Below are 27,284 nucleotides of genomic sequence, written 5' to 3'. Positions count from 1 at the left end.
CGCATCAACAAAGAGAGTTATGAGAGCCAGGGGGGGAAGCTTATGGACACTCGGAAACTGCGATCTTCGAGCTGGCCCGACAGGAGGATTTATGGCGGCTCGAAGGAATTATTGCAGACTTGGGACAATTTTGGAGCGCCAAGGTGCCTCATTGCTGGCGGATCGATAGTAGGAATAGAGCATTTTGCTGCCGTCTTGTAGCGTTCATTCGATCCATCTTTTCTGCATTCCCACGGCTGGTAAAAAGGTTGAAGGTGTACAGCGCACTGATGACAACAGTGCATGGACTCGTTACGAAGAGAGTTCATTAAGAGATTATTTTTAGAATCAACTTTAGCATCTTTCTGGAATGCTCCCCAGCATGTCGTAAGAGGCGACTAACGGATTCTGTTTCTGTTTTTACCCTTGTTAAGTGTTTCTTGTATAGAATATAGTCAATTTTTTAAAAGATTTTAGTCAAGCAGTATGTAAGAAATATTAAGTCCTTTGTACTGGAAACTTGCATTCTCCCAGTAAGGTAATACATTGTACTACGTTGCAAGCTCCTGGAGCAAATTTTTGATTAGTGCTTTTATGAACAAGAAACAATTGACAAGTGGCTCTATCCCATCTCCCCCCTTTCCCCGTCGCGATATAACCTTCGTGGTTGAAAACGACGTTAAACACCAAATAAAGTAAAGTAAATCTTTCTGGATACGGCCCTGAGTCTAACCTAACGGTCGGTCTAATTGTAGTACAGTCCAAGTTCAAAAGTGAAAAGCTTTAAAGGTACACTGCGCGCTTGTGACAGGGCATTAACTCTTTACGAGTACATGCAGAGGAAGTTTAACTGTTTTTGGTTTCAACTAATTTTAGCTGTTCTGATTGTCCGCCCTGCATCCTTTACCTGTAGTTATCTTATGTTAGTCCAGTTTTCGCTGAAATCTGCTGTCCAATTAATTATGAAATTAGAATAACAAGGAGCAGCCGCAGCCAAGCACACATGTTTTGTGTTCTTTGCGGTCTTGCTTCATGCTATGCCTTGCTTTATAATTATACTGAGTTATGTGATTGGGAATAATGTTTGCTTGTCTGAATAGGAAGTGTACTCTATACCGGCCTTAGCCCAGTTCAATCCAGGTCAGAATTTTGTTAGTTCACAACATACTGCTTATTTTACAACAAAAGGAGATTGTGATCTAATCCCCCGTAACAGTAACATTATCCCCAAGTCTTTGTGGGTGCAACGTTTTATTTCCTCACACCATTTTGAGTCATTTTAAGTGGGTATACCCATACCCAGCACTGAAACTATCTTCTTCATAACAAAACGACTTGGAAAGGGGACTCTTTGGAGGATTTAGTGGTTCCGTTTTGGTTAGCAAGCAGTTTTTTTTAGTTTTTTTCTCCATCTGTTTGCTTTCGACTCCTGCTTTTTCCCATAAATAGCCTACTTTCCCAAAATGAAAACGCAAAATCGCAGAGGAGTTCCTGGCAAGAACGTTGGGAAGTTTTCGTTTGAAATTTTTGTTACTTATTATAGCCTGAATGATCTGCTGCCATTTTATGAGGAAACACAAAGTTATTCCCTCCATGACTCCCCACATAAAGAGTTCGCTGGTTTGTGTGCACTAACTAGATCCTTTGGACACCCATTTTAGTTGGTATACTCAAAGTGTTTCTAGTCATCTTTGGTATAGTGTACACTAGAGCCGTCCACCATTTCCATCGTCTGCATCCCTTCAGTCCCTATTTCTTTCCCATCTGTCAATTTGCTCAAGTCTTGCCCAGCCAGACCCCTACAATTGACAGCCTGAAGTACAGCCCGCTTCCGCTATTTACGCAAACCAAACAGAAGCTCCTCCAACAACAAATTGAAACCCTTTACTCATGAATGACTTTCATTTTCAAGCCGTGGTCTTCGGTTCCAATACCCTAGAGCTTGTCGGGAGTGTCGCGTGAAGTTTGGATGTAGGGCTTCGAGTCGCCGAGACTGCATACAGCGGTCGAGACTTTTCTATTTTTGGTGGAATTTTAATGTGGTGCCATTTTTAGTCTGTTTGGAACACGTTATTGACATTTTGCTCGGAAGGTACTAAGTAGAGCTTTTAGACCATGTATTTGGGGAAACTGTAAAAGGGCATTACTTCTAATCGACTTGTACCCGCGTGAACCAGATCCCTGAAAAGCGATTGCATTGTTTCTGTAGTTTGCTTTCGAAACACCGATTTACTAATCTTGCACTTAGTCTGTTCCTGCATTTATTAATTAGTGATAGTGTGTGTGTGTGTGTGTGTGTGTGTGTGTGTGTGTGTGTGTGTGTGTGTGTGTGTGTGTGAGTGTAGTGTGAGTGTGTAAGTGTGTGTGTGCGTGCGTGCGTACGTTTTGTTGTTCAGTAGTTACTGTTGTTCCTTCAGTAACACCGCTGGCCGCTGTTTAAAAGTCTGACACATGGGTGCCGGAGTTTAGGAACTTGAGTCTAATTCGTGTCGACGTATTAGTTATTACCGGATAATCTTATCTCACATTGCTGTAACAAGAGGAAGCAACACCGAACATAAAGGGTGTAGGTCAGGAGTTTAAGTAGGGGAAGGGCTCCTAATATGGACCACTTTTTGTTTCATGCTGATAACTAGCTTGTTTTCTTGCGAAGAAGTTTCATTTTGTGTTTGGTAGTCCTTCTCTCTTAGGTTAACCGTTAGGCCTAATTAGAGTGAAATAGCTTTGATAGACATTCAGCAAAAATTAAATACAGACAAAAATCACAAATGGTCCAAATTATAGGAGCCTGGACGCCTAATACGGACCAGTGAAGCGACCTTCACGAATCACTGTAAAAAAAAAACCTATACTTCAAAATAACATGATACAACTTAGTGTACAAGTCAGACTAATTCAAATATACTTTAGATTTATCTGTTTCGGGTTGATCAGAGCATTATTTGAAACACGCCAGGAAACTAAAGAAGCTTATGAAAAACAGAGTGAAAATAAGTGAAATTATCAACTTCCACGAACAGAAGACTTTTTGTTATTTTTTTTTAAATCTCGAGGGCTAGTTATAGGTTATTTCCAGCAAGCTTCTTAATGAATTAATGAAAATAGCTTTTAGCTTTTATTTTCTTTGATTTGTTGAAGGTGGTCCATATTAGGGGACTCGCACATACTTTGAAATTTTGCTATTATTTTTTGTTTGCAGTAGAAACTCGGGGTCAACACTGCTAAAATGTAACAAATACGGACTTGGCTGTCATATATAGCAATTTTTGTGTGATAGAAGCGTTGGCTGTGGACAAAAACGAGTCCGTTTTAGGCGACAAATTTAGAGTGAACTCTGCCAAAAGTGAAAAAAAGAGAAAAAGCCTAACGGTTTTGAGGTTTGTGTTTCTGCAACTGTTTTGACATGTGCAAGTTATCCAGAGAGGGTGAATACAGCGAATAAAACTTGTTTGAGCGCTCTAGCGCCGTTAGTTTGTCAGAACAGGAGGTGGTCCATATTAGGAGCCGGTCCATATTAGGAGCCCTTCCCCTACAGCCACGTATATTTGTAATGTAAATCTGATCTCACATCCCTTTAATAACGCAAAGCCGTACCGAACATAAACGTCATTGGTAAGAAGTCACATACAGTCATGTCTACCACCATATCACGTCAGAAAATCGAAAGTCAGCCCAGGTCCTTCTGTCCACGTAAATTACCGGATAAGCTGGTCTCAAATCAGTGTAACAAGATAGCAGTATCGAACATAAACGTTATTGGGTAGGAGTCGAGATGCAGTGATGCCTCCTACTGTGTCAGCTAACGAGCTCGAATCTCATCTCGCGTCTTTGTTTGGACCAGAGAGGTGTAGCAAAGTACAGTTACATGTCTGTGTTGACGTATGTTACGGGATAAGTCTGGTCTTACTTCACTATAATTAGAAAGAGCAGCTGCGAGAATAAACGAATATTTACGTATAGCACCTGCTACTCCGGAAACTCGACCAGAGGCAGACATGTATTACTGGACAAATTCAGTTGCTCTCTTATCAGTGTAACAAGAGAGAGCAGAAATGAACATAAACGACAGTCTAAAGTGTCTGTCACACACGACTGTGGACGACAGTAATCTTATAAGTGCCACTGGTATTGCTGGTTGCGCTCCGTGATTGTCCTCTCTCATGTCCAGCGTGTTGTCCAGATCGGCCTGTGCTGGCCGCGGAACGGGAGCGTAGCGAGTGGATTTCACGGGTGCTTACCCTCCAATGCCCCGCGCTAACCCCCCCACTTCGGCTTCATTAGCTCCCTAACCTTGCGCTTGAGTACAGCGTTGTGATTGAGACTGGTCAGTATTGCGACGAACGCTACTTAGATAGTACTTCATGTCGCACGGATGAAAGTTTCCATTCGGAAATCAGGAATTCCTGATAAATTACGAAATGATTTCCTTATGATTTTCCTGATTTTAGAAGCATTCATGGTTTCGAAATGATACTACTGAGTCTCCAGGTAGATTTTTCTGATTTCGAGCATTATTTTCTTTCGTCCCTGTATTAGGGCCTTATTCACTCTCGTCGTGTTCAAGTTCAAACAAGTTTTCCTTTGGTTGTGTATTACGTGATTTGGACTTCGACTTGCAGCAAGCACATTGTTAAACATGAGCCCATCTCGGGTTATGTGGGAAAGACATGCGTACGAGTCATACTGATGTGTAATTGATTAAAACCCACTATGTTTTGATTTTGACTGACAATAATTGGCGAAAACTCGAGGGACATGTATCTGCCCAACCATGTACTTTGAAACAATAGAAATAAAGAAGACTGCTCTTTTTTTTTCTCGAGCGGATTAAACGGACTGAACGCGTCGATGTATTGTCATCGAAGAGCGAAGTGAGGATGGAAATCGTCGACGTACTCCAATTTGAGGGGAAGGTTTGGTGTCAGATACGGCTTTGTCCAAGCGAAACAGGGAGGAAAAGGCAGTGACCCCTCCCCCCTTCTGATTTTGCTGCGTTTGTAATTGTAAAGGGTTTGACGTGCAACAAAAGGCCATGGTAGAGGCTTTGATGAGGGTATAGCTGAACTATAGACCTGAAGAAGGCGCGTGGCCTTTTCTTGCTGACGCTTGTTACATGTAGTTCTGATGCATGGTTGGTCGTGGTGCTAGTTTGATCGTTTAAGGTACAATTCTTCCCATCACCCGTGTAAACGATTTCGTTCTAAGGCTTTAACATGGAATAAGAGCATCCTTTCATTTTGAAATATACACCACATACCAAAAATCAACTGCCTGGGATTTACCAGCACAGGGTTTTGTTAAAATCAATTTTGAAGTGGACACGAATGTCAATCTGCAAAATTAATTCCTCTCAAAATTCTCAACAAAAACCCAGAATGTTGATTTTCATACCTCAGACGGGCGCAGTGGCCGAGTGGATAAGACATCGGCCTCTTAATCGCAATGTCGTGATTTCAAATCCCGGCCGCGGCCGCCTGGTGGGTTAAAGGGTGGACATTTTTACGATCTCCCAGGTCAACTTATGTGCAGACCTGCTAGTGCCTTATCCCCCTTCGTGTGTTCACGCAAGCACAAGACCAAGTACGCACGAAAAAATCCTGTAACCCATGTCAGAGTTCGGTGGGTAATAGAAACACGAAAATATTCAGCATGCTTGAGCCGAACTATTTCACGGGAAGGACAGTACTTTTAAAATGAAGAATGTTGTAATCCACGGTGAAGGGGATTCAGAATGAAATTAGAGAGTGGAATAGATGTTGCCGAGGGATGCCGCGTGTGAGATCCGTTATATTGATTACGCAAGATTAGTAGGACAGAGCGATATAACTTTCGTGGTTGAAAACGACGTTAAACACCAAATAAAGAAAGTAGGACAGAAGCTTAGTGTTATTCGAAATTTGCAATCGGATATTGTAATCGGGAAAGGCCGAATTAGTTTGATCGGAGTCACACATTCCGCGTACTGCGCTGATAAAGATCATAAATACAGTGAACATCAGTGGCCCTTACGACCTTTTAACTGCTGTAAGCTTAAATTGCATTTTCAAGTAATTCCAGAGCTTTGCGAAGACATTATTGTGACGGTTGCTTGTGAAAATGTTACCCAAGTTAGATCATTTTGGCGTGCTGATTGGAGAATGTTGTCTACACGAAGTGTTGATATATGCGATTTAATTTTCATTTTGTTTTGTGGTGTTTTTGGTAGAAGACGGTTTAAAGTTCTATTTATTGAACCGAAGAAAACAACAAATTATGCTGCTTTCTTCTTTTCCCTTTCGTTGCTGTACTCAATATAAAATGTTCCAGGGCGGAGATAATCGCAGAGAAAGTTGGAAAACAACAGCCAACCACTGTGCGTGGCATTTTGACTCGTAGCTTACTCTACTGTGGTCCATACAATTGTGCGACCTCTGCTGAAACTAATACATCAGTAGCACCTCCAGAGGGGGATCGTTTAGGTTTGGTTTTGACATGCTGTGACACATGGCTTGCCACAAATATGTGGTCCCCGGTCCCGTATGGTGTCACATTTCTGTGGGAAGCTGGGAAACAACCGCATGGTGACATACTTAAAGCGAAGGGGTGGATGGGGGCATTAGGGGGAGAAAGTGGTTGGGATGGGTCATGGTCAATGGTTTCTACTAATTAAAGCATATACTATGTAGTACTATAGTATATGCAAGGTACTATAGTTATACTTGTCCATGACCGCAGCATTGGAATGAGCAAATTAGAATCACTTCACAACTGTCGTATGCAGCCGATTTACCACGAGGGAGTGGGAGGTTCAAGACACGAAGAAACGTCTTTGTTTGGTTCGTTTTTGTGTGGCGATTTTGAGTGTGTGCGTGCGTATGTGTGTGTGTGTGTGTGTTTTTTGTTGCATTTGTTTGTTAAGCTTCTGCGTTGACGAGTGCCTTTTTGAAGAGTTCTTCCCGTCAATGTAGGCCTTAGATTAGTTTATACAAGTTTACATTTTATCCGCTGTTTCGGCCGACTTTCACCAAATTCCTCAGTTAAGTTTTATATCACGACAAAAATAAATTCAAAAGAGCGACCCATTGCGTGCTTCAGTGCAATTCTTGCCATTCTTCATCCTGACTCGGAAGACCTCGTTCCATATAATTCTGTAGAAATCCCATTTCGGAGGACGGCATTGACGCAACATAGCGCTTAAATGGACTCTTTATACACTGAATGTTTTTGTTTTTTTGTCTTGGGGATTTTCGGGTAACACTATGCGAAGTCTGAAGTGAATAACATTTTGCAATCGTTGACTCTTCAATTTTGTTCGAACGTCTACGAACAGCTAGATTAGTGTGTTTTTTCTGCAAAAGAGTGGATACTGAGAAAAGACAAGAGGTGTCGGCATTGGGAGCCATAACGTGCAACGAGTGCGAGAAAGCTTCAGCTCGGAAGTTGGAAGGGAAAACTCCGCCATGCACGCACACATACACACACACGCAAACGCACACGCACGCACGCACGCACGCACGCACGCACGCACGCACGCACACACACACACACACACACACACACACACACAATCTGCCTTATGTTCGGATACTTTGTTCATTTGGAATGAATAGAAAACTTCAGCTTGGAAGTTGGAAGGGAAAACTGCGCCCTGTACGCGCACATAGACACAAACGCACACACAAACATACACACAAACGCACGCACGCACGCACGCACGCACGCACGCACGCACGCACGCACACACACACACACACACACACAATCCGCCTTTTTGGATAATTTGTTCATTTGGAATGAATATGACTGTAAAGATTGCTCAAGGTCATTTAACAGAGGCATTCAACTATCTAGGGCTTGCTGTCAAGAAGCTATTACAAAGGAAGACGCGAGCAATCAGCGTATTTCTACGAAAGGCGTAACGTTGCATTCCCTGTTTACACTACACATTGAGCGTAGTAAACTACGATTTTGGTCCCCAAACTACGCAACTACGCATGCTTGTCTTCGACTACACATTTTGACATTTTGAATACGCAAAAACGCGAGCGAGTTCCGATCCATAATTTGTACTAACCGGTTGTGTACTGCGTGCAAAACATGCCCGGCGCCCGCGAGAGTAGCGTAGTCAGTTGGTCTTGCTGCTGTTATTACAACTATCGCGGGCGTTTCAGCACATACTTTTCTGAACGCGGTCACTTCGTAGCTCATTCTTTCTGGAGGGAAAAAAATGGCTACAGCGACGAACACGGATTCAGAAGACTTTGGCGATCAACCGCCACGGAGCAAAAAAAAAGAAGCTTGGTCAAACTCCCAGCAAGGCTTTTCTGCCAAAGTACTATGAGGAGCATCCATGCCTAGTTTCGTGGAGAAAAGGGAAGCATTTTGCCCACTGCACTGTGTGCAACACGGCTTTTTCAGAGAAGCACAGTGGGCTTTACGACCGTGTAACCGCCACAAGAAAAGCACTTCTCATGAGGAATTCGAGAAATCCCGACCAAAGCAGAGGAAAAATTGGACTGTTTTGTGAAGAAACCCGTGCCAGGGAAAGAAGACCAAGACAAGCTCACTTTTGAGAGATCGGTAACCAGAGCAGAGGCAATGACCTGCCATATTATTATTATTGCCGACGCAAACCTGTTCTGTTTATATGCAAATTTGCCTTCATGTTGATACACATACTCCCAGTCCCTACTTTTTGTGACTTGATGTTCTCAGATTGTCACAGGTCTTGAATAGGGGGTCCCACTGTATATGAACTGCATACCCCTCAACATAGCTTTTTTTTTAACAAATGCATGGGTGAAACTTTTCCGCCTTAGGGCGGAAATCCGCCAAATGAAATTGGTCAAATAAAGAATTCCTTATTTTGAAAATCTGTTAAAAAAATATTTAAATTTTATTTTTTTTTTTTGTTGTTTTTTTTGCCGGCGATCTGATCTGTATTTTCTCTAACACAGTGACCGGACATCGCTGAATCTTTGTTTCCCTGAGCGCGCGAATTATCGGACTACAGCTTGGCATTTGTTATCATTGTTTACTGTGCAAATTTGTGTGTTTGAGATACCAGGAAAGGCCTACTTTTACCCTTAAAAAGCCTATTTTTCGTTTTCTTCCGGGGGGCATCGCCCCCCTGGGCTCCCAAAGAGGGCGTTGCCCCTGCACCCCACCAGGGCGTGGGCCGCCCCTGGACCCCGGCCTCATTTTCCTTATTTTTAATTCTGATCAGTTTCACCCATGCAAATGTTCCAAACTAGTTAATAATTTTTTTCTTAACAAATAAACTTAATGCTTGGCTTGTATTTTTGTGGGGGCTTTGTTTGTATTTGTATGAGGAGTATTGTTCACATTGAAATAGTTTTTTTTGGAGTGTCGAGTGTTTGTTTTAGTACGGTATAAGTAACTGTTCTGTTTTGCGGTTTGGGTTGATCAAATTGAAATACTACACATTCACCTGCCAAACTACACATTTGCCTTATTTTCACACCCAAAACTACACATGGTACATTTCAGGGGTAGGCAGGTCTGCATTGATAACCGTCGATGCCCACAAGTGCACAAAAACAAATTTTCTTTCAGGCCATCAATGACGGAACACTTTACTTCGTGGAAATCGGAGGATCCTAGGATTCTCTCGTCGGTTATTAACAGTTCCCTCTCTTCGGAAAGCGGAGCGATTCCTTTAGACAGAACCAGGCATTAGTCGAATCCCGGGAGTGATGTTGGAGCTAATTGCTGATGGATACCCATTGATTTTCGCCTTGCCTTCCTCCCGGTTGTGTACCCTAATGGGCAACCCTCCCGTTCTCATTTTACCATATATATAGCAGTATCATTTACATACCGTATACCCCTACCCCCTCCCCCCTCTCTCTTGCTTGTCGACAAGCAGGCCCAGTTATTCACCCTGAATGCACAGTTGGACATTATTTGGAGAGAGATGTCAAGGGCACGGTTTATTTTCGGGTGGTGTGTTTTGGGGCAAGGTCGGAACGAACTGGCCCATCTGAGTGGATGCGTTTTCCGATGCTAGCGAGATCGATGGGTAGCGAACGGCCGTGAAAAGATAGCAACTAGGCCAACATGTTGCTAGTTATAGCATCTGCAGTTTCACTGATTCACATAACTTTATCGCTATGCAGTGAAAACATCGCCTGTGAATCTGTCATTTTACCGGATTTCATGGAACCTTTTGAAAGGAGACATGGACATCGTTTCTTGATCCTGGTTTTGTTGATGTCCGAACAAGTTTCAACTACAGAATGATATTCGAAAGTATTCATGGAAACAGACATTTTATTCATTCATGTTTGTACTTCATGTGGTAAATTCCCTGGCAATTTTCGGTACCGATCTTTGACACTCAGCCTTGTAGCTTTTGTCTTCGTAGATTTTTTGGCTTCCCTTCTTGTGTTGTGTGTTTAATTTTTTCTCTTTGGCCAGTTTTAAGATTTCAAACAAAGCCAAATTAAATTAAAAAGGGACAGAAAGACAATGTCTGAAAATGTGGATATGTAAATTTGAGAACTTGAACAGTAATCTGCTTCGCTATACAGTACGTCTGTTATACTGTTATACGGCAAAACAATGCGAGTTCACCAGATGATTTTTCACCAGCTCTATAAGTTAGTTCGGCAAGACTGAGGATCGAGGTGCCGATTATCTTGCTTCTGCAGCCTTTGTAAAAGGATAACACTAAAAGTGCATTTTGCCTTTCGGAAGCATAACAACAGTTAAAAGGTTCAACATTATGACCAGGACAAGAATAACTAAATACGGGGATAAGAGAGAGAAAAGACGTTGAAAGGTGGCTCATTTTACCAAAGAGTGTTGAAATCTAAATGGAGAAGTCTTTGCAATCGATTTTTGTAATTTAAGGCGGATGTCTGTCATCAAGTTTTTAAACTTCTCAACGCCTACACTGTTACCTACTGGCCTCAATTTAACTGTCATTACATTTAGTCAAGTTTTGACTAAATGTTTTAACATAGAGGGGGAATCGAGACGAGGGTCGTGGTGTGTGTGTGTGTGTGTCTGTCTGTCTGTCTGTCTGTCTGTCTGTGCGTGTGTGTGTGTAGAGCGATTCAGACCAAACTACTGGACCGATCTCTATGAAATTTTACATGAGAGTTCCTGGGAATGATATCCCCGGACGTTTTTTTCTTTTTTTTGGATAAATACTTTTGATGACGTCATATCCGGTTTTTTGTAAAAGTTGAGTAATTTCGCGACTTGTCTCTTTGTTATTGTGTTTTCTTCTTCTTCTTCTTCGCTGTCTGTTCTTCGATTGGAAGTTTTTCAGACTGGCGTATGGAAATAGAACGGAGAAGAAGGTCCAGGGTGGAAGTAAAAAGTGTATTATATATTCAGCCTAATCTTGTGTCACCTCCACCGAAACGAAAAATCTGCACGTTAATATTGGGCACATCATGCGCATGGCAGACAAATCGACAAACCCAGATATGAGTTCCAGAAAGAAATTAAATAGTATCTTCAGCCTAATTTAGGCGGTGCAACTGAATTTCACGCACTTTTGAATTTCACGCTATGAATTTCTCGCATTTCTTAACACATGAATTTCACGCAGGTTTCCAGTTAAAATCTCTCCTTACTTGTCATTTGAATTTCACGCACACGCATGCACACGCATGCACGTATCCCCCCTGCATCGGTGTGTTCGTGAGTGAGTCCCGTGTATAGACGCGTGAATACAAATCACAATTCAGCAAGACACGAATACATGGGAAATCCGTGGGAGTTTATACGTCACGACGGTTCGCTCACAACTCACAAATCACAATTCAGTTCAACTACACGGCTCATTTCGCCATGGCACAGCAAGAGACGAACATCGCGATTACAACAACCAACAGGGGAAATCCGGCAATTCTCAGCCGTGGGAGTTCATACGTCAAGGACCGTGAAAATAAGAAATCAAAGACATGGCGTTGTTTGATACGTGGATGTCCAGCGCGATTGAAAACAAGTCTCGACTTCAAGGACCCGATTTACTCAAATGAGCACAATCATGAACTAAAGACAGAGAAAGACATTTCCGTCTCCGAATTTCGAAAACAATGCAAAAAACGTGCAGCCGAGGATCTATTTCAAAGGCCGGCAAAATTGATGAGGAGAGAGCTAGGGAAGTTGCCAGAAGAAAATGACTTTGACATGCGTGACGTTGTGTACGTGAGATACGCGATGTGGAATGAGAGAAAGAATCACATGCCAAAACAACCCAAGAATAGACTCGAAACACATGAATATGTTACCCAATATGGACTTTTATCTGAACACAAAGAGTGTGTGAAGAGGTACATGTGTATATTTGTTTTACTGTAAAAATTGCTTGAGTATGTGAAAGAATTGAAGACATGTGTCAGAACGATTCTTCATTCACCTCTTGAAGAATTTACCATCTCATCTAATAGAAAACTTAAATGTTTCAACTCATTTCAAGGTGAATTGAGACTCATCATCGGTCACGAGCAACTCTATCTCATATACACACACCCCAACGCATACACTACATGCGTGATTTTCAAAAGCTCACATGCGTGACTTTCAAAAGCTCACATGCGTGAAATTCAAACCACCAAATGCGGGAAAATCAAATGCGGGAAGACGAAAACATTTTTCAAATGCGTGAAATTCAAATGCACCCAATTTAGGATTCTGTCCGCCTGAACTGAAAGTCTGAACGGATATATCATGCGCGCGACAAACAAAATTGAGTTACAATGTTCTTTCCTTTCCTTTACCTTGCATTCTTAATTTTGACTAAGCAATCGGGTTGGGGTTGGATTTGGGGTGGGCAAGTGGGAGGTTGTGGTTGTGGTGAGGGGGGAGGGATTTTCCGCAAAGAGTCAGCAAGCAGGGTCCAGGGGAAAAGATTGGTATTTAATCAGTGTTGAGTGTTAATCATTGGTTTTAGTATTTGAATAGTTTGAAAGCGAATATTGGCCATTCGCGATGAACAGAGTAAGTACTTGAGCTTCATTCGTGATATTTTTGAAATGGAAGATAATTATATCTTGACAGCAGGAACAAGGAAAACTGTTCCCTTTTTGTTTTGAGAAAAAAAAGAACTTTCCATACATGGTTGACTTCAGTATTCGTTTTCCCAACAAATATGCACTCTACTGCCATACAATGAGAGGTTTGGTAAATATCATGAAACCAAATTATTACGTTTGTTTTTACCATAGCCCGAGCGACTTTTTCTAAACTCAGGCGGTAGATTTCTTGAGGCGTAGATGTAAAAAATGATCGACGAAAAACACGTTTTTGTTCTCCTCCAACTGGCGGGCCAAATGTGTATTAGGCATGCTTCGGTAAACATACTTTCTTTTTTGGCCTCAGATTTATCTCACAAAATAATGTTTGGTAAATATCTAATCTGGAGCGAAATCCAATATAAGAGTGAATCGGTAAATCTGACAGCTTCTGGAGTGTAAGTAATACTGACGTAGGTTTAGGGTCTCTTTGGCTTGCCCATTGATCTGTTGTGTGAGGTGCCGCTAGTGGACGTGGAACTGTTTGCAAAGAACACACCAGGAGTTATTGGCGCTGTCATACTAGCTGCTGCTGCCTTCAGGTTGCAAACACACGCACACCAGAGGCGCCCCAAATTTGACAGTTTCGGGGGTGGGGTGGGGGTGGGGGGGGGGGGGTTAGAGGGAGAGAGAGAGGGGGGGTTCACCTTTTGTGATGACTCGGACACGGTATCCATGTTCCACTCCCGTGGCACGTAAAGGACATCGGTCATTCTTCAAGATGTGTTAGTGGCTGATGACACTAAAACATGCGCTTACCTGGGTAGCACAACTTTGCTGCTGCTAGCTTTCCACTGGCCGGACGCGACTACTGCATGACTTTCCTCACAAACATGTTATTGTTGGTCTTTTGAAAAGTTGTATAAGTGTGCTTTGGGGCTTGGAGTAATAGGACCACAAAGGACCAACATGGAGTAGAAACATAACACTGACGAACTGCGTCTCAAGATTCTTCAAGGCTTGGAGCAAGACACACGGCTCGCATTGAGCTTTATTCAAAACAGCATCAAGAGCCTGTGAAAACGCTTCAAAGGAAACGCTTCTCATGCAAGGATTAGCAGAGGAACACAAAACGAACATTCTTCAGAACGGCAATGCTGTGGAATAATAAAAAAAAGTTTTGTTGAAAACACTCCAGGTTTTCCTGAAGCTTGCGACGTTCCGGCGAAGAGACAAACCGGAACATGTCTGTCGCCTTTGGCTGCGGACACACACTCTCTCTCTCCATGGGATTCCAGGAGGTTTTGGACAGAGTGTTTTGGAGTGTTGTGCGCGCTGTGTCGTATTTCTGGTGTTTGTATCCAAACGACGACAGCAGTGAATTGGCGCAGTGGGTAGCGTGTTGAAAATGTTAACCTGCATCAATCTGATTCCTGACGAGTTTTGCTCAAAGGGCCATGTTCTCACGCTGAGTATGAGTGAGCTTGAACATTGTAAATTCTGTTTTTAATGTTTTGTTTGTCCTTGGAGCAGTAATGAAAAGGTTATGGGGAGGTGGCAGGATAGGGTCAGAGACAGGGGAGGGGGAGTGAGAGAGAGAGGGGGGGATTGTTGCCCCCTTCCCACCCCTACTTTCTCTCTCTTTCATTCAGTCAGTCAATCGATCCTATTCTAGAAATTGATTGAAACAATCACGCAAATGCTGTATCAAACGAGCATAATTAGAATGGAACGGAGGAGTTCTGTCACATCACTTTTTCACAGATTTCAGTGACCGATTTCACCGCTGTAAATAGACTCCAATTACAAGTAATAGTTTTTCTGCGGCGTGATTCAATTATCTAAACCTAAAGGCCACGTTAGATACTTTTGGGATCGGTTTTTGTTACACAGAATCATGCCTTGAAATAAGGGTAGAAAAACGAGGGCAGAAGTAATGGGGAGGAGTGGAGATATAGGATAAGTATACAGTTATGGCATGCAATTGTTGCCAAAATTACACAGACGCTCCTCTTCTGGCATTTGGGTTCCTTGATGGGAAAGCCACGCGACTGTTCATCTTAAGGTAATAGAAGTAACAATATTATCCAACGAACGAATGAACGAACGAACGAACTTTATTTTACAAGGATGAGAGAGAGAGAGAGAGAGAGAGAGAGAGAGAGAGAGAGAGAGAGAGAGAGAGAGAGAGAGAGAGAGAGAGAGAGAGAGAGAAGAGAGAGAGAGAGAGAGAGAGAGAGAGAGAGAGAGAGAGAGAGACGCAGGGGAAAAAGACAGGGAGCGACAGATTGAGATTGATTGATTTTGATTCGATAGCCAGGGTAGACACAGCCCGCTTCTTACTATACAGCCTTGTCTCTCTGGGGAGGGGGGCCTGCAGAAAGGAAAAGAATTGTTCCATATTTATGAGCAGAAAGAGTCGTCAATAACAGGGGACTTCAGTCTCATTACCGGACTTCCGTTTCCAGCAAACAGCATCGTGATGCACAAGATCTAGTTTCTACAGGCATGAAAACGGACGATTTTAAAACCACCACCGTCACTTGGGAGTGTTCACTGAACAACAAGACAGGGATTCTGTCCGTCTTTTTGAGTGCTTTTGCCACACAAAAAAACTTTTACAGTAGTACTGAATAAATCAAATGATCATGCGACAGTGCTTGATTTATGTGCATTACATTTCATAAGTGGCAAAACGACTCTGGCTGTATTGTACTGAGTTCTCTACTGGACAAATGTACAAAGCACGTTTCACAAACTCATGGTTCACTACTTTAAATCTAGTAGTTTGAAAATACGCGCGACCCGTTAGTTTCAAAGTCGAACATGTCGCTTCTCATAACTCATCGCGGACCGTACCGCTTTTACATGTTATATATTCTCCAAGCTCCGTTATCGTGGTCAGCGACCGTGTTGCGTGTGAAATATTTAGCGTGTCTGTCTGGCGCCAATGGTGTAATAGTAGATGATAGCATCGGCAAAGTAAATCAGACGCCGGCAATTTCTGCTGCTAGAAATACACTTCGGCACCGCACGTATATATATAGCGTGGACAGAGAGGGGAGAGGCTAACACTGAGCTCTGTAGTGGAGGATAAGCATCAGTCTTGTGATATTTATGGAAGGGATTTCAACACCATGACCTTTATCCTCTTCTGTGACTTTTCCATTTTTTTCGATAAGCTAGTAGTCTTAATTCGTGACTGAGAATGAACAAGTCTTTTCTTTTGCGGAAAGTGAAGGGAGAGTCTGCGTGTGTTAACATGATGTCCTCCCCAGAATTTTTATAAATGGCCAATAATTATTAGTTTGTGCCTTTAAACACGGGTTTGTTGAATGATTACACACACTCCTCACACATGCACGCGCGCGCAAGCAGTCAAACGTACGCATACACACACTCACACTCACGCACACCATATTGAACGCCAATCCTGTCAGTATCACGCAACCGTACATCAGCAGGTCTGCGTTAACCCTGCTACGCTGACAAGAACGCAAAGGGAAAACGGCAGTCGATACAAGAGGAAGAGGGTGGTGATAGATAGCAGAGGGGTTATGCGGAAAGACATAAACGCGTGCCACATTCCTAAGCTCCCCCCCCCCCCCCCCCACTCCACTGTTATCCTGCACTGACCCTGACCACTTGACCTGCAGTGCGGACTGTGTAGGGAGCATTGGCCGCCAAAAGGGATGCGGTGACGGTGTGCACGTGCCGAACTGTATTACTGTTTGTTTTGTTGCGCTTCTTGCGTTTACTGTCTGTTTTGGAGGAGATACGTCTGTTGTTTGTTTAGCTGGGCTGGTATTGTGTTTGCCTTGCGAGGTTGTTTTTGTCCGAGTCTGTCTTTTCATCGTCTGTTTTGAAAAGGTATTTCCTTATTCTTCACCTTCCCACGTCCGCCTCTCTCTGTCTCTGTCTCCTAGGGGGTCGTGTACGCGCGGTACTCATTGGGGTCGTATTCGCTCTGAATTCACTTTTCATCAAGATTTGCGGCTATTTCGTCGTACATTATGCTGAGGTGGGTTGCAATTTCCGTATGGCATTGCTCCAGACAAACAAGTTAAATCAGTGCATTAGGCCGCATTGACAATGCCGAGCTTAAAACGTCTCTTATGATACTGTTTAGACGGGTTTTTGTTTTACATTGGGAAAATAATGCATATTAGCCAAGTCAGTTTTTGGATGGTGTCACGGGTTCTTGTTGGCGACTCAATTGCGATATTAACGTGTCTTACTGTCTGGCACGAAGAGGGTCAAGGGCTGCGCGCCCTTTGGGAATGCGAGGAAGAAAAGAGTGTAAGACTAAGAGGGGGATCCTGAGTGAGTGTCAGAAGAGGAAAGAAGAGAAGGGGTCGATAGTTCGTAGGTTATTCACAAGACACAGCCTGATTGATGTTTATGCAGCGTTGCTCTTTCGTCTTGTGCACGTGCAATAATGAGGACGATCTGTCTCTGTTAGTTTGTATCTGGGTTTGTTGGACAATGGACGGGCTGGACAGTTGTACAAATGAAGTTGTCGTTTCTTCGTTGATGTTTTTATTTTTTAAATCTAATTTGTCCGAAACAGAAAATTGCTGTTGGCTGGTGTTGTGCATGTGAAGAGCCTCCCCCATGTTCATGTTCTGCCAGGTATAACTAACACAAATGGAAGATATTGAAATGTGCATTAAAATGAGTAAATTGTATCTGGATGATCTACGTTATCAATTAATCACTCTATAATCACACAAACCCGTTGCTGTATCTGTCACAACTCACGGTAGAGTTTAAGCCCCCCTGTGGTGGTTGTGATTCAGTCATGACGCACGCATTGTTACATAAGTTAATTATTATACCGTGCTAAGAGTTTTTAACCTATTTAGACTTTTATATCTATATGTATACAAAACAAAAATCCTGTCTGCTCAAAGAACGCTTTTCTCAGTGCTGAGTGAGTGAGCGATGCTTAACATTTTTTTAAAACTATCTTCTCGGTGTGTTTTTGTCATTGAAGCTGTGATGAAGAGTCTTTTTTCTTCGAAGGTTGTATGAAATGTGTGACGTTTTTTCAATCTGTACGAGTCTACTTAGTTACTTCGCTCATTCGCGTTCCGTTCTGAGTAATTATTTGACGGGCAATCCTGTTTGTGTCTGGCTGAGTGACCTCAACTAACCAGGAAGATTCAAGTGATAATAATGACATGCTCTTTGCGAACGATAATTATGATAAACGTCGCCGGTCAAGCATGTACACTTAATGCTGGGACAGGTTTCTTGTATGGCTACCGCTTGAATTATTTCCGCGTAGCAGATTATATAACACAAACTCTGTGTTGGCGATGATTAGTTTATATATTTAGATATTTTCCTTCCCATCAAAACGATAATGTTTACCGCCTAAGATCTGTTGAGGCTTTCATGTACGTGCTGCACTCTGCATAATAAAAGCGTTTTCCCTTTCAAGAAGGGCCGTCTATATCCTCTTTCCACCAATGGAATTAAGTTATTAATTGAGGGATACATTTGTCAAGGACTGACAGGAAACTTTGTGTCCTCATGCAAGTACGTGTGCATGCATGTATGTGAAACCTCTTTGTCTGTCTCTCTGTGTCTTTCTCTGTCTCTCCTGTCTCTCTGTCTCTCTCTGTCTCTCTCTGTCTCTGTCTCTCTCTGTCTCTCCCCCCCCCCCCCCCCCCTATGGTATATCCAAAGATGTTCTTCTGCTACGCTAAGAAGTAGGCCTAAGCAGTAGAATATATATGTGATATAACTCATATTTTGTCTACCCCCCCCCCCCCCCCCCCCCCCCCCCCCCCCCCCCCCCCCTGTCTTCCTCCCTTCAGAAACAGAGAAGACGAGTGTCAACAAGTAGGCAGACGACAAGTGACGCTGAAGCTAATCTGTTCAAGGTGTTGTCAGCACGGCAGTTTCTCCTGCCTGACTGTTGATTGCCTACCCTTTCGAGAAGCTGTGCCAAACGCATCGGGTTTCTTTTTTTCTATTTTCGTTCTTTATACCCGCTGTCACACAGACCTCCGCTGTCTGAAAGAAAACACTTTTTTTTTGTCCGTAGCCAGTCGCACGTGCTTTCTACTAGTTGAGTTTCTAAGGTTGCCAGATGGTTAATTATGAGGCGCCTGATTGCATGATACATGGTGTAAGAGAGATAGAGAGAGAGAGAGAGAGAGAGAGAGAGAGAGAGAGAGAGAGAGAGAGAGAGAGAGAGAGAGAGAGAGAGAGAGAGAGAGAGAGAGAGAGAGAGAGAGAGAGTGTGTGTTATTGTTATGTGATGCACGTATAAATGGGGTGTGTATAAACAAGTCCTTCTTCAATGTGGGCATTCATTGTCCGAGTTACTTCTGACATACACACCCCCACACACACACACACACACACACCCCCACACACACACACACACACACACACACACACACACACACACACACACACACACACACAAAACGTTGGCACACGAGTCACGACAATGTTTACTAAGCAACCCATTATTGGCTCACGTAAGTGTAGCCTATGCGATGCTAACTTTTGTCTGTCTGTGCGTGCGTGCGTGCGTGCTTTCTTTCTTTCTTTATTTGGTGTTTAACGTCGTTTTCAACCACGAAGGTTATATCGCGACGGGTGCGTGCGTGCGTGCGTATGTATGTATGTATGTCTGTGGTAGAAACGTTAACATTTGACTGAACTCCGAAATACTAATTTTACCTGGTTATTATTCAAGCAACAGCTTCAAAGTATTGAAGCAATGATCAACATTTTGTCCGCACGTATGTAGTTAAAGTGTGTATCCAAAGAAAACGGGTGGTGGGGGGTTTTGGGGGGGTAAAAACAGCTGACTGGTTTGTGTCGTGTGTGGTATGTAGACCAGGGCTGAGGTGCACGAAGCGAAAGTGAGTGCCACCCAAACGGGAGAGAACAAACCGCAGGGTCTGATTGGTTGAAATCACAACAAATCTCAATTCCAACCAATCAAACACTGCGGGTGGCTCCCGTTTGGGTGGTAACTGCCTCGTGCACCTCAGCCCAGGTCAGGGGTCAAGGTTAGGTCAGATCGCGTGAAGGATTGTGGTATAGATACAGTTATCACCGAGCTGCAGTTCGCCGATTCGGAGAAGACGATTTCACATTGTTCGGTTTCGTAGCTCCAGAAATATAGATAAAGAAGATACCAAAGGAGATTTCCTACAGGTTAATCTGCACAGCGTGTTTCCAGTGTCTGCGCGAGGAAGCGCTGTCGAAAGCGCAGTGTCGATCTGGCCATCTGGCAGTCGTGTCCCCGTAAGTAGGCTACAGACAGACAGATCTAGATCTAGTGTCTCGCACTCTTGCACTGTGTCACCTATGCTTACTGTGTGTGTGTATGTGTGACGGAGTGATTGAGTTTGTGTTACTGTTTGTCGATTTCTTACGTGAGCCTTGAAGGCTTCCCTTCTTGTTATATAAGCGGAAATGTCTCTCTTGAAGGCCACATTTCTTTGGGTGAACACTTGAGCTCTTGTAATGTATGCAACAGAGCAGGCGCCGCTTCAAGTGCTTCAGTCTGTCATTAGAAGCGCCATTGTAATTGCTGTACTTGACGGCACAAGGCACAGGCGCAGAATTAAAAAAAAATGTATGACAACATGCATTTTTCATACAGGAGCTTCTATCAAAGAACATGGTCAAGGCCACTTGTCATATGAACTAAATAAAACCAATATTGCTAAAGTTTATTCTTTTAAAGAAATGTTGGTTTTCGAGAACACAACAGTTTGAGCATTCTGTGTACATGCCGCAAGGGCGGATCTGGGGGGGGGGGGGGGGGGGTTACACGGGTTACGTAACCCCCCCACCCCCCCAAAAAAGAGGTAATATATTGGCTCAGGATGCACCAGATAGCTCTATTTTGCTTCTTTGGATAAAAAAAATGTCCGGGGGAGCATGCCCCCGGACCCCCCTTCGGCGCCGTCAACTTGTATCTTCGCAGTCATTTTGTAACCCCCCCCTCCAAAGTGAATTGATCCGCCCTTGCATGGAATGGTGTACATTCAGGTAAATTGTGGATGACTTTTTCCCCGCTTCCCTTACAGTTATTTGCCTACCATCGCTTTATGCCATCATTTGTTCGGAATTGCCATGTGTTTTACTCTTCGTTATTTTAAGGACATCATAAATCAATAAAATCATTAAGAATCAATGAAAAAGAGGCACGGTACATGTCATATTAGAAGTACCATCAACAATATCAATCGTGTCTGCAGCTGATTAAAAACTGTCCACGGAAATGACAGTCGGAGATCTGTGCGAAATGAGATTAGACGGCGCGCATTGCGTTCAACAACGCATCAAAAAGTGAAGTAAAGGATATTGCCACAAAACAAAACGCCTCTTGCGCTCTGATTTTGCCATGTGTCTTGCTTTCTATCTTGTACCTATGCGATGCAGTTGTGCTCTGTCTTTGTGGGTGTGGTAGAGGGAATTTGTCTTATGCTCTGTCTTGTGCGGGTGCGATGCACTTTACTAGTCTTGTTTGTATGTAACGCCGGTACAATTTGTTTTGTGTTCTGTCTGGTACTGGTAGAATTTGTCTCGTAGTCTCTTTCGTGCTCTGTCTTACCTTGGAATGACACAGCTCCCTCCAAGACATTTTTGTTTCGATGCCATCAGTGTGCAGATGGTACGAGGCGGATCCTCAGTAGTGTGTCCCCCAGGGAGTCTAGACGGGCATTATTGGATTACCATGGACGTAGTGTGGAGGTTACTCTGCTGCGTATCCGTGTCACTCACTGTGCACGGCCGTCCAGTCTCTAATTCCCCTTTTTGACCAAGCGTTTTGGTGTCGTGAGTGGGTGGAGAGAGAGAGAGAGAGAGAGAGAGAGAGAGAGAGAGAGACAGAGAGAGAGAGAGACAGACAGACAGACAGACAGACAGACAGACAGAGAGATATGCGTGCACATCAAGGGTGAGTATTTGTCGCAGATGTCGCATGGCAGGCCGATTTTGGCACAGAGCTGTTATACCGTTCGGCTATTTTAAACCCTTGCAGGCGTATTCTTATCGGCAACGTATTCGCGAATACAACTTCCGACTTTGCTCCTCATGCAGCGTTATTCTGGTGCAAATCCGTGTGCATGTGTATTTTAAATTCATGCTCGCCCGAAGAGAATGCCTCCATCTGGCCATAGCTCCAAACCCTGAGCGCTTAAATGTTGATTGAATGCGTGTACATATGGCCAGTTTGATTTCTCTGGCCAGAAATGATAATTGAAACCCTAAAAACACCCTCCAACACTCCAGTATTGTCAGGAAAAACATTTGATTGGGTGTTCTTCCCCAGTGACCTGATCAAGGAGAGTTCTGCATGGCCTTACGTCCCAGAACCTTGACTGACTGAGCAGCTTTCATCCTCGCCGACTAGATCAAACGACTAGACCTTTTAAAGCAGTTCTGTGATCAAGTCCTGTGATGTAATCAAGGGCTTAGGCCGCATCGCAATCGTAAAAGGCGCCTTCCTGTCCGTGTAGAGGCGCCTTCCTGCCCGTGTAGACTGTCTTGTAAAGCACGACAGATCCGTCCAGGCTTTCACACAGGGAAGACCGTCCTTCCACTTGGACTCTACAGCCTGGCTGCTTTCTGGGCAAATTTGGATGGTTGTGTGCTTAATTAATGTTGTTCCTTACATGTATGTCGATCTGCACAATTGAATTGCACAGGAGTTAAGCAGCCGGGCTGTAGGTTTTGGGTATGTGCCCAAGAGGACGTGTACTCTTATCCAATGTAAAAGCCTCGACAGATTCATGGCTGTGTACACGATCATTTACAAGAGATGGAAGGTATCTTTCACCCTGTCCTTCATACATTTCTCCGTGGAATAATGTGCAAGTGATCTCCTTCAGCTTTCAGCAGAGTACTCAACAGATACCGCCACAAGCTTCTAGCGCTTTTTACGGGCTCGGAATGCAGTGGAGCCAGCCCCCTGTTGTTCAAAGCATCTCTGCAGATTTTAAATTGCCGCTGCACTGGGTCGAGGTAGCCCCAGAAAATATAGAGAACGGCCTGTGATAGACATCTGAAGCAGGCAGACTTCCACGTTTCAAATTCAAGAACCAGTAAACATGATAGGTTGATGAGTGGAAGGTTTAATAAAAGAAAAATACAAACAATTCACACACCCATCCACCTAATGTTAAGTGAACGGATAACACACATTTACAGCAGACAAACACAATGTTGTAGTTTACTTTCTGTTTGTTGTCGTAAAGTTTAGTCTGTAATAAGATTCGTTCTGTGAGTTCGCATCTCAGATTGTAATATAATCGTTTAGCAAAGAGGGAATTCTCACCCTTTGCTTTTAGTGTTCTATCAGCTTAGAACCCTATAGTGTTCTGTGAGCTTGCATTTCTTTGACGCGTGCAGTCACAGTGGAGATCGAATTCGGTGCTGACCGAACGACTGGCCAGGGATTTGGCTTTGCTGCCATTTTGGGAAAGTGATTCTGAAACATTTAGCCAGGTTCCGTTATCGACTGAAAGTTCCGCACAGATCGAAAGTGTCCTGCGCGACTAGAATAGTTTTGCTGTCTTGTGTAAGGTGCACGATCCATAATGAGATGCTCCTCATGTGTGTGTGTGTGTGTGTGTGTGTGTGTGTGTGTGTGTGTGTGTGTGTGTGTGTGTGTGTGTGTGTGTGTGTGTGTGTGTGTGTGACAGCGTGACCGTTTGTGTGACAGCGTGACCGTTTGTGTGACAGTGTGTCCGTTTGTGTCCGTGTGCACAGCTCTCGGCTTACAGAACTTCCCGTCGTATTTTTCGGCAGGGTTGTAAATTCATTGATTAGACTGAAGATAAACAAATAACTCGGATTTGTCAGATATTTGATAAACAAACAGCGAGGTAGGATTAATAAAAGAGGAGGATGTTAACCTTCCACACATTTGACGCGCGTGTAAATTCATTGATAAGACCCAAGATACACAAACCTCCCACACTTTTGACGCAGCGGCGGATCTGAGGGGGTTGGTGATGTGAAAGGGGGTGGGGATGGGGGGGATGGGGGTGGGGGGTGCTCCCGGGGGTTCTGGAACCCCCTCCCCCCAAAAAAAAACCAAAAAGAAAAAGAAGTTCTGTCTCTTGGTATTACAGTACGCGGTGTGATTAAGCTTGTTATCTTCCAGGTGAGGCCTACGTTGCACCTCATAAAGTAGCATTGTCTTCAGCGTCTAGACCCCCTGACCAGGGCTTCGCTCCTGGACCTCATCGGGGCCTGCGCGGCCCCTGGACCCCGGCCACAATTTGGACCCCCACACCCTTCATTACCCCTTGATCCGCCCCTGTGACGTGCATGTACATGCATTACAACGACGGATGGAACGTGCTGGGTTCCAAAGTCACACTCGGGCTGCCGGAAATGTAAAAAATGCAGACTTTGACTTGCTTTCCCCGGCTTCTGTCTTTGCTGTCTTGTGTCGGAATTCAAACCACAGAGCTGTGATCCGAAGACGGAGTACGACTGCCTATAGGGTGATTGATAACGGCCGTAGACATAATCTTCCCGTTCGTATGACAGAGTGACCAAGTAGCCCCGCGAATACTAATACGGATACGCTAAACAACAACAACAACAATAGCCTTTGACATGCGTCCTTTTCGCTCGTAACTCTGTTATTCCAAACTTGAAATGCTGCAATCCTATTCCACATAGAAATTATTCCAGGCCTTATTGACTAAATACCCGGCCGAGCAAAAAATACCATGGTGGCTCTGCGCCCCGTACCATTCATCCCCATATTTCATCGCAGCTGTTTTGTGGTCTGGTCCACAAACGCGCCATAGTCTCCAGTGCCCAAGCAACACAAACACCCATCTCACCCTTAGTGTTCTCCTCCCAGACTTGTGATGGTGTTTGGACGCCTGGACCCAATAGTTTTGTCCACCATTTCCCTGTGTTTGGCACTCACAGAGTGCAGCGGTTATTGAATTTCCGTCGCTCCCGCCGTCCTTAGTACAATGGCCTAGTAGTCTTCCATTTAGCTGAAGCTAAAGGGGTTAGACACTTGCTGCTGCTGTTGATGCTGTCAATGTGCAGTCCCAGTTTATGGTTTGTTTGTACTGCTCGGCGTGTACAGCACACAGGCAGGCAGACGGACACATAGACAAACGCATGCATAGTCACACACGCCCCCAAACCCTGCCAATCAACACCACGGACAACATCCCTCCCGACATCCCTCACCCCCGCCCCAACCCCCCTTCACGCGCACAAGCAAAACAAGCACGCGTGCGGAGGGGGGGGGGGGGAGGGGGGGGAGGGGGAGACGCTCGAAGATTTAAATACCTTTGGCTTTGTACTTTTTTGATACGTTTATCCTTAACCTGTTGTTCAGACATTTACAGGGTCCATTCTTGTTGCTGTCAACCCTTACAAAGAACTCAAGATATATGAACAGGTAAGAATATATATTTACTAGTCTCAGCATTATTCCAAGAAATAATCGAGATACTGATTCATTTTTTTCAATCAACAATTAACTTCAGTAACCAATCATTGAATGTTTTTCATTTGGTAAGAAAAATACGTCAATGCTATGTTCTTTTCTTTTCTCTTTTTTCAGTATTTAAAAGAAATTAAGAGTCTTTGTCATATGGATCAATGAGATATTGGTTGTATTCTTTAAAAACTATTTGTCAGTTGTGTCGAGATTGGTTCAGCTACTGTGTCTTTCCCCTGTTAATACCTTTATTTAAATCAGGCCTTACAACGGAGGGCTTCCTAAAATGGATGTAAACTTACAGTTGTTATGAAAAGAAAAACTGCCCTCTCCCATGTGTCCCTGTGGAGACGCAGAGCAAGATGCAGCCCACATCCTGCAGGGCTGCAGGAATCTCCAGGCCCTGAGGAGAGAGATCTGGACCAGGCCGGCGACCCTCCATGAGAAGCTGCATGGACCTGTGGAGGCTCTATTTAAGACCACCAGCTTCATAACCAGAGCTGGGGTGGGTTGCATGAGAGAACTCAAATTCCAAGCTCAAACGGTTCGACTTTACTCTAAAGCTTGCTCTGTTAAGAATCCGCAAAGCACGAAACGAAATCGGGGTGCATGAGCCGTCTTTAGGGCCGACTCAACAGAGAAAGAGGGCAAGTCGACGTTGTCGACCTACTTAGAGCGTTAGTGGGAGATTCCATGACGTCACGGGAAATGTGGTCAGCAACAGCCAATGCAAACTGCAGTCTAGTAGGTTCGCGGGAAAAGGGCGCATCAGAGACCGTCTGTTACACACTAATGTACTCTGCGCGCGGCATCTGGGCGCATTCAAGCACGCACAGGAAGCGCGCGCTCATACCAACACGGGAGATGCCGTGTGTAGTACAAAGTAGAGCGTGCTGCGTTATAGTACTATTTTGTGCATTGTGCATGTTGGATCGAGTAGAAGAAAAATAAAGATTGTCTTCTTGATCTTGAATCGCTCTCTACTGAAAAGGTAAACATCGACCAAAAATTAAAAAAGTAAATACAAAAAGAAGATAAAAATACAGTAATTACAAAAGAAACCACGAATTATATCAAGAAAAACAAGTCGCGTAAGGCGAAAATACAATATTTAGTCAAGTAGCTGTCGAACTCACAGAATGAAACTGAACGCAATGCAACGCAGCAAGACCGTATACTCGTAGTCCACCGCTCACGGCATAGGCAGTGAAATTGACAAGAAGAGCGGGGTAGTAGTTGCGCTAAGAAGGATAGCACGCTTTTCTGTACCTCTCTTTGTTTTAACTTTCTGAGCGTGTTTTTAATCCAAACATATCATATCTATATGTTTTTGGAATCAGGAACCGACAAGGAATAAGATGAAAGTGTTTTTAAATTGATTTGGACAATTTAATTTTGATAATAATTTTTATATATTTAATTTTCAGAGCTTGTTTTTAATCCGAATATAACATATTTATATGTTTTTGGAATCAGCAAATGATGGAGAATAAGATAAACGTAAATTTGGATCGTTTTATAAATTTTTAATTTTTTTTACAATTTTCCGATTTTTAATGACCAAAGTCATTAATTAATTTTTAAGCCACCACGCTGAAATGCAATACCGAACCCCGGGCTTCGTCGAAGATTACTTGACCAAAATTTGAACCAATTTGGTTGAAAAATGAGGGCGTGACAGTGCCGCCTCAACTTTCACGAAAAGCCGGATATGACGTCATCAAAGACATTTATCAAAAAAATGAAAAAAACGTTCGGGGATTTCATACCCAGGAACTCTCATGTCAAATTTCATAAAGATCGGTCCAGTAGTTTAGTCTGAATCACTCTACACACACACACACACACACACACACACGCACACACGCACA

The 27,284-nt window shown here is 43.6% G+C and overlaps 1 protein-coding gene across 1 annotated transcript in view; it reads left to right on the top strand.

Annotated features, from left to right (window-relative positions):
* The window catches only part of LOC138952819 (myosin-I heavy chain-like), a 181,102-nt gene that overhangs the window by 13,525 nt on the left and 140,293 nt on the right, over positions 1-27,284 (top strand). Inside the window, exon 3 of the mRNA XM_070324555.1 lies at positions 25,309-25,371. Coding sequence (XP_070180656.1) covers positions 25,309-25,371 — 63 coding nt within the window. The remainder of the gene's footprint in view (positions 1-25,308; positions 25,372-27,284) is intronic.

The sequence above is a fragment of the Littorina saxatilis genome, linkage group LG17, assembly GCF_037325665.1.
Source record: "Littorina saxatilis isolate snail1 linkage group LG17, US_GU_Lsax_2.0, whole genome shotgun sequence".
Taxonomy (NCBI): Eukaryota; Metazoa; Mollusca; class Gastropoda; order Littorinimorpha; family Littorinidae; genus Littorina; species Littorina saxatilis.
The sequence above is the reverse complement of the archived record's forward strand: the minus strand, read 5'-3'. Positions and strand labels throughout refer to the sequence as shown.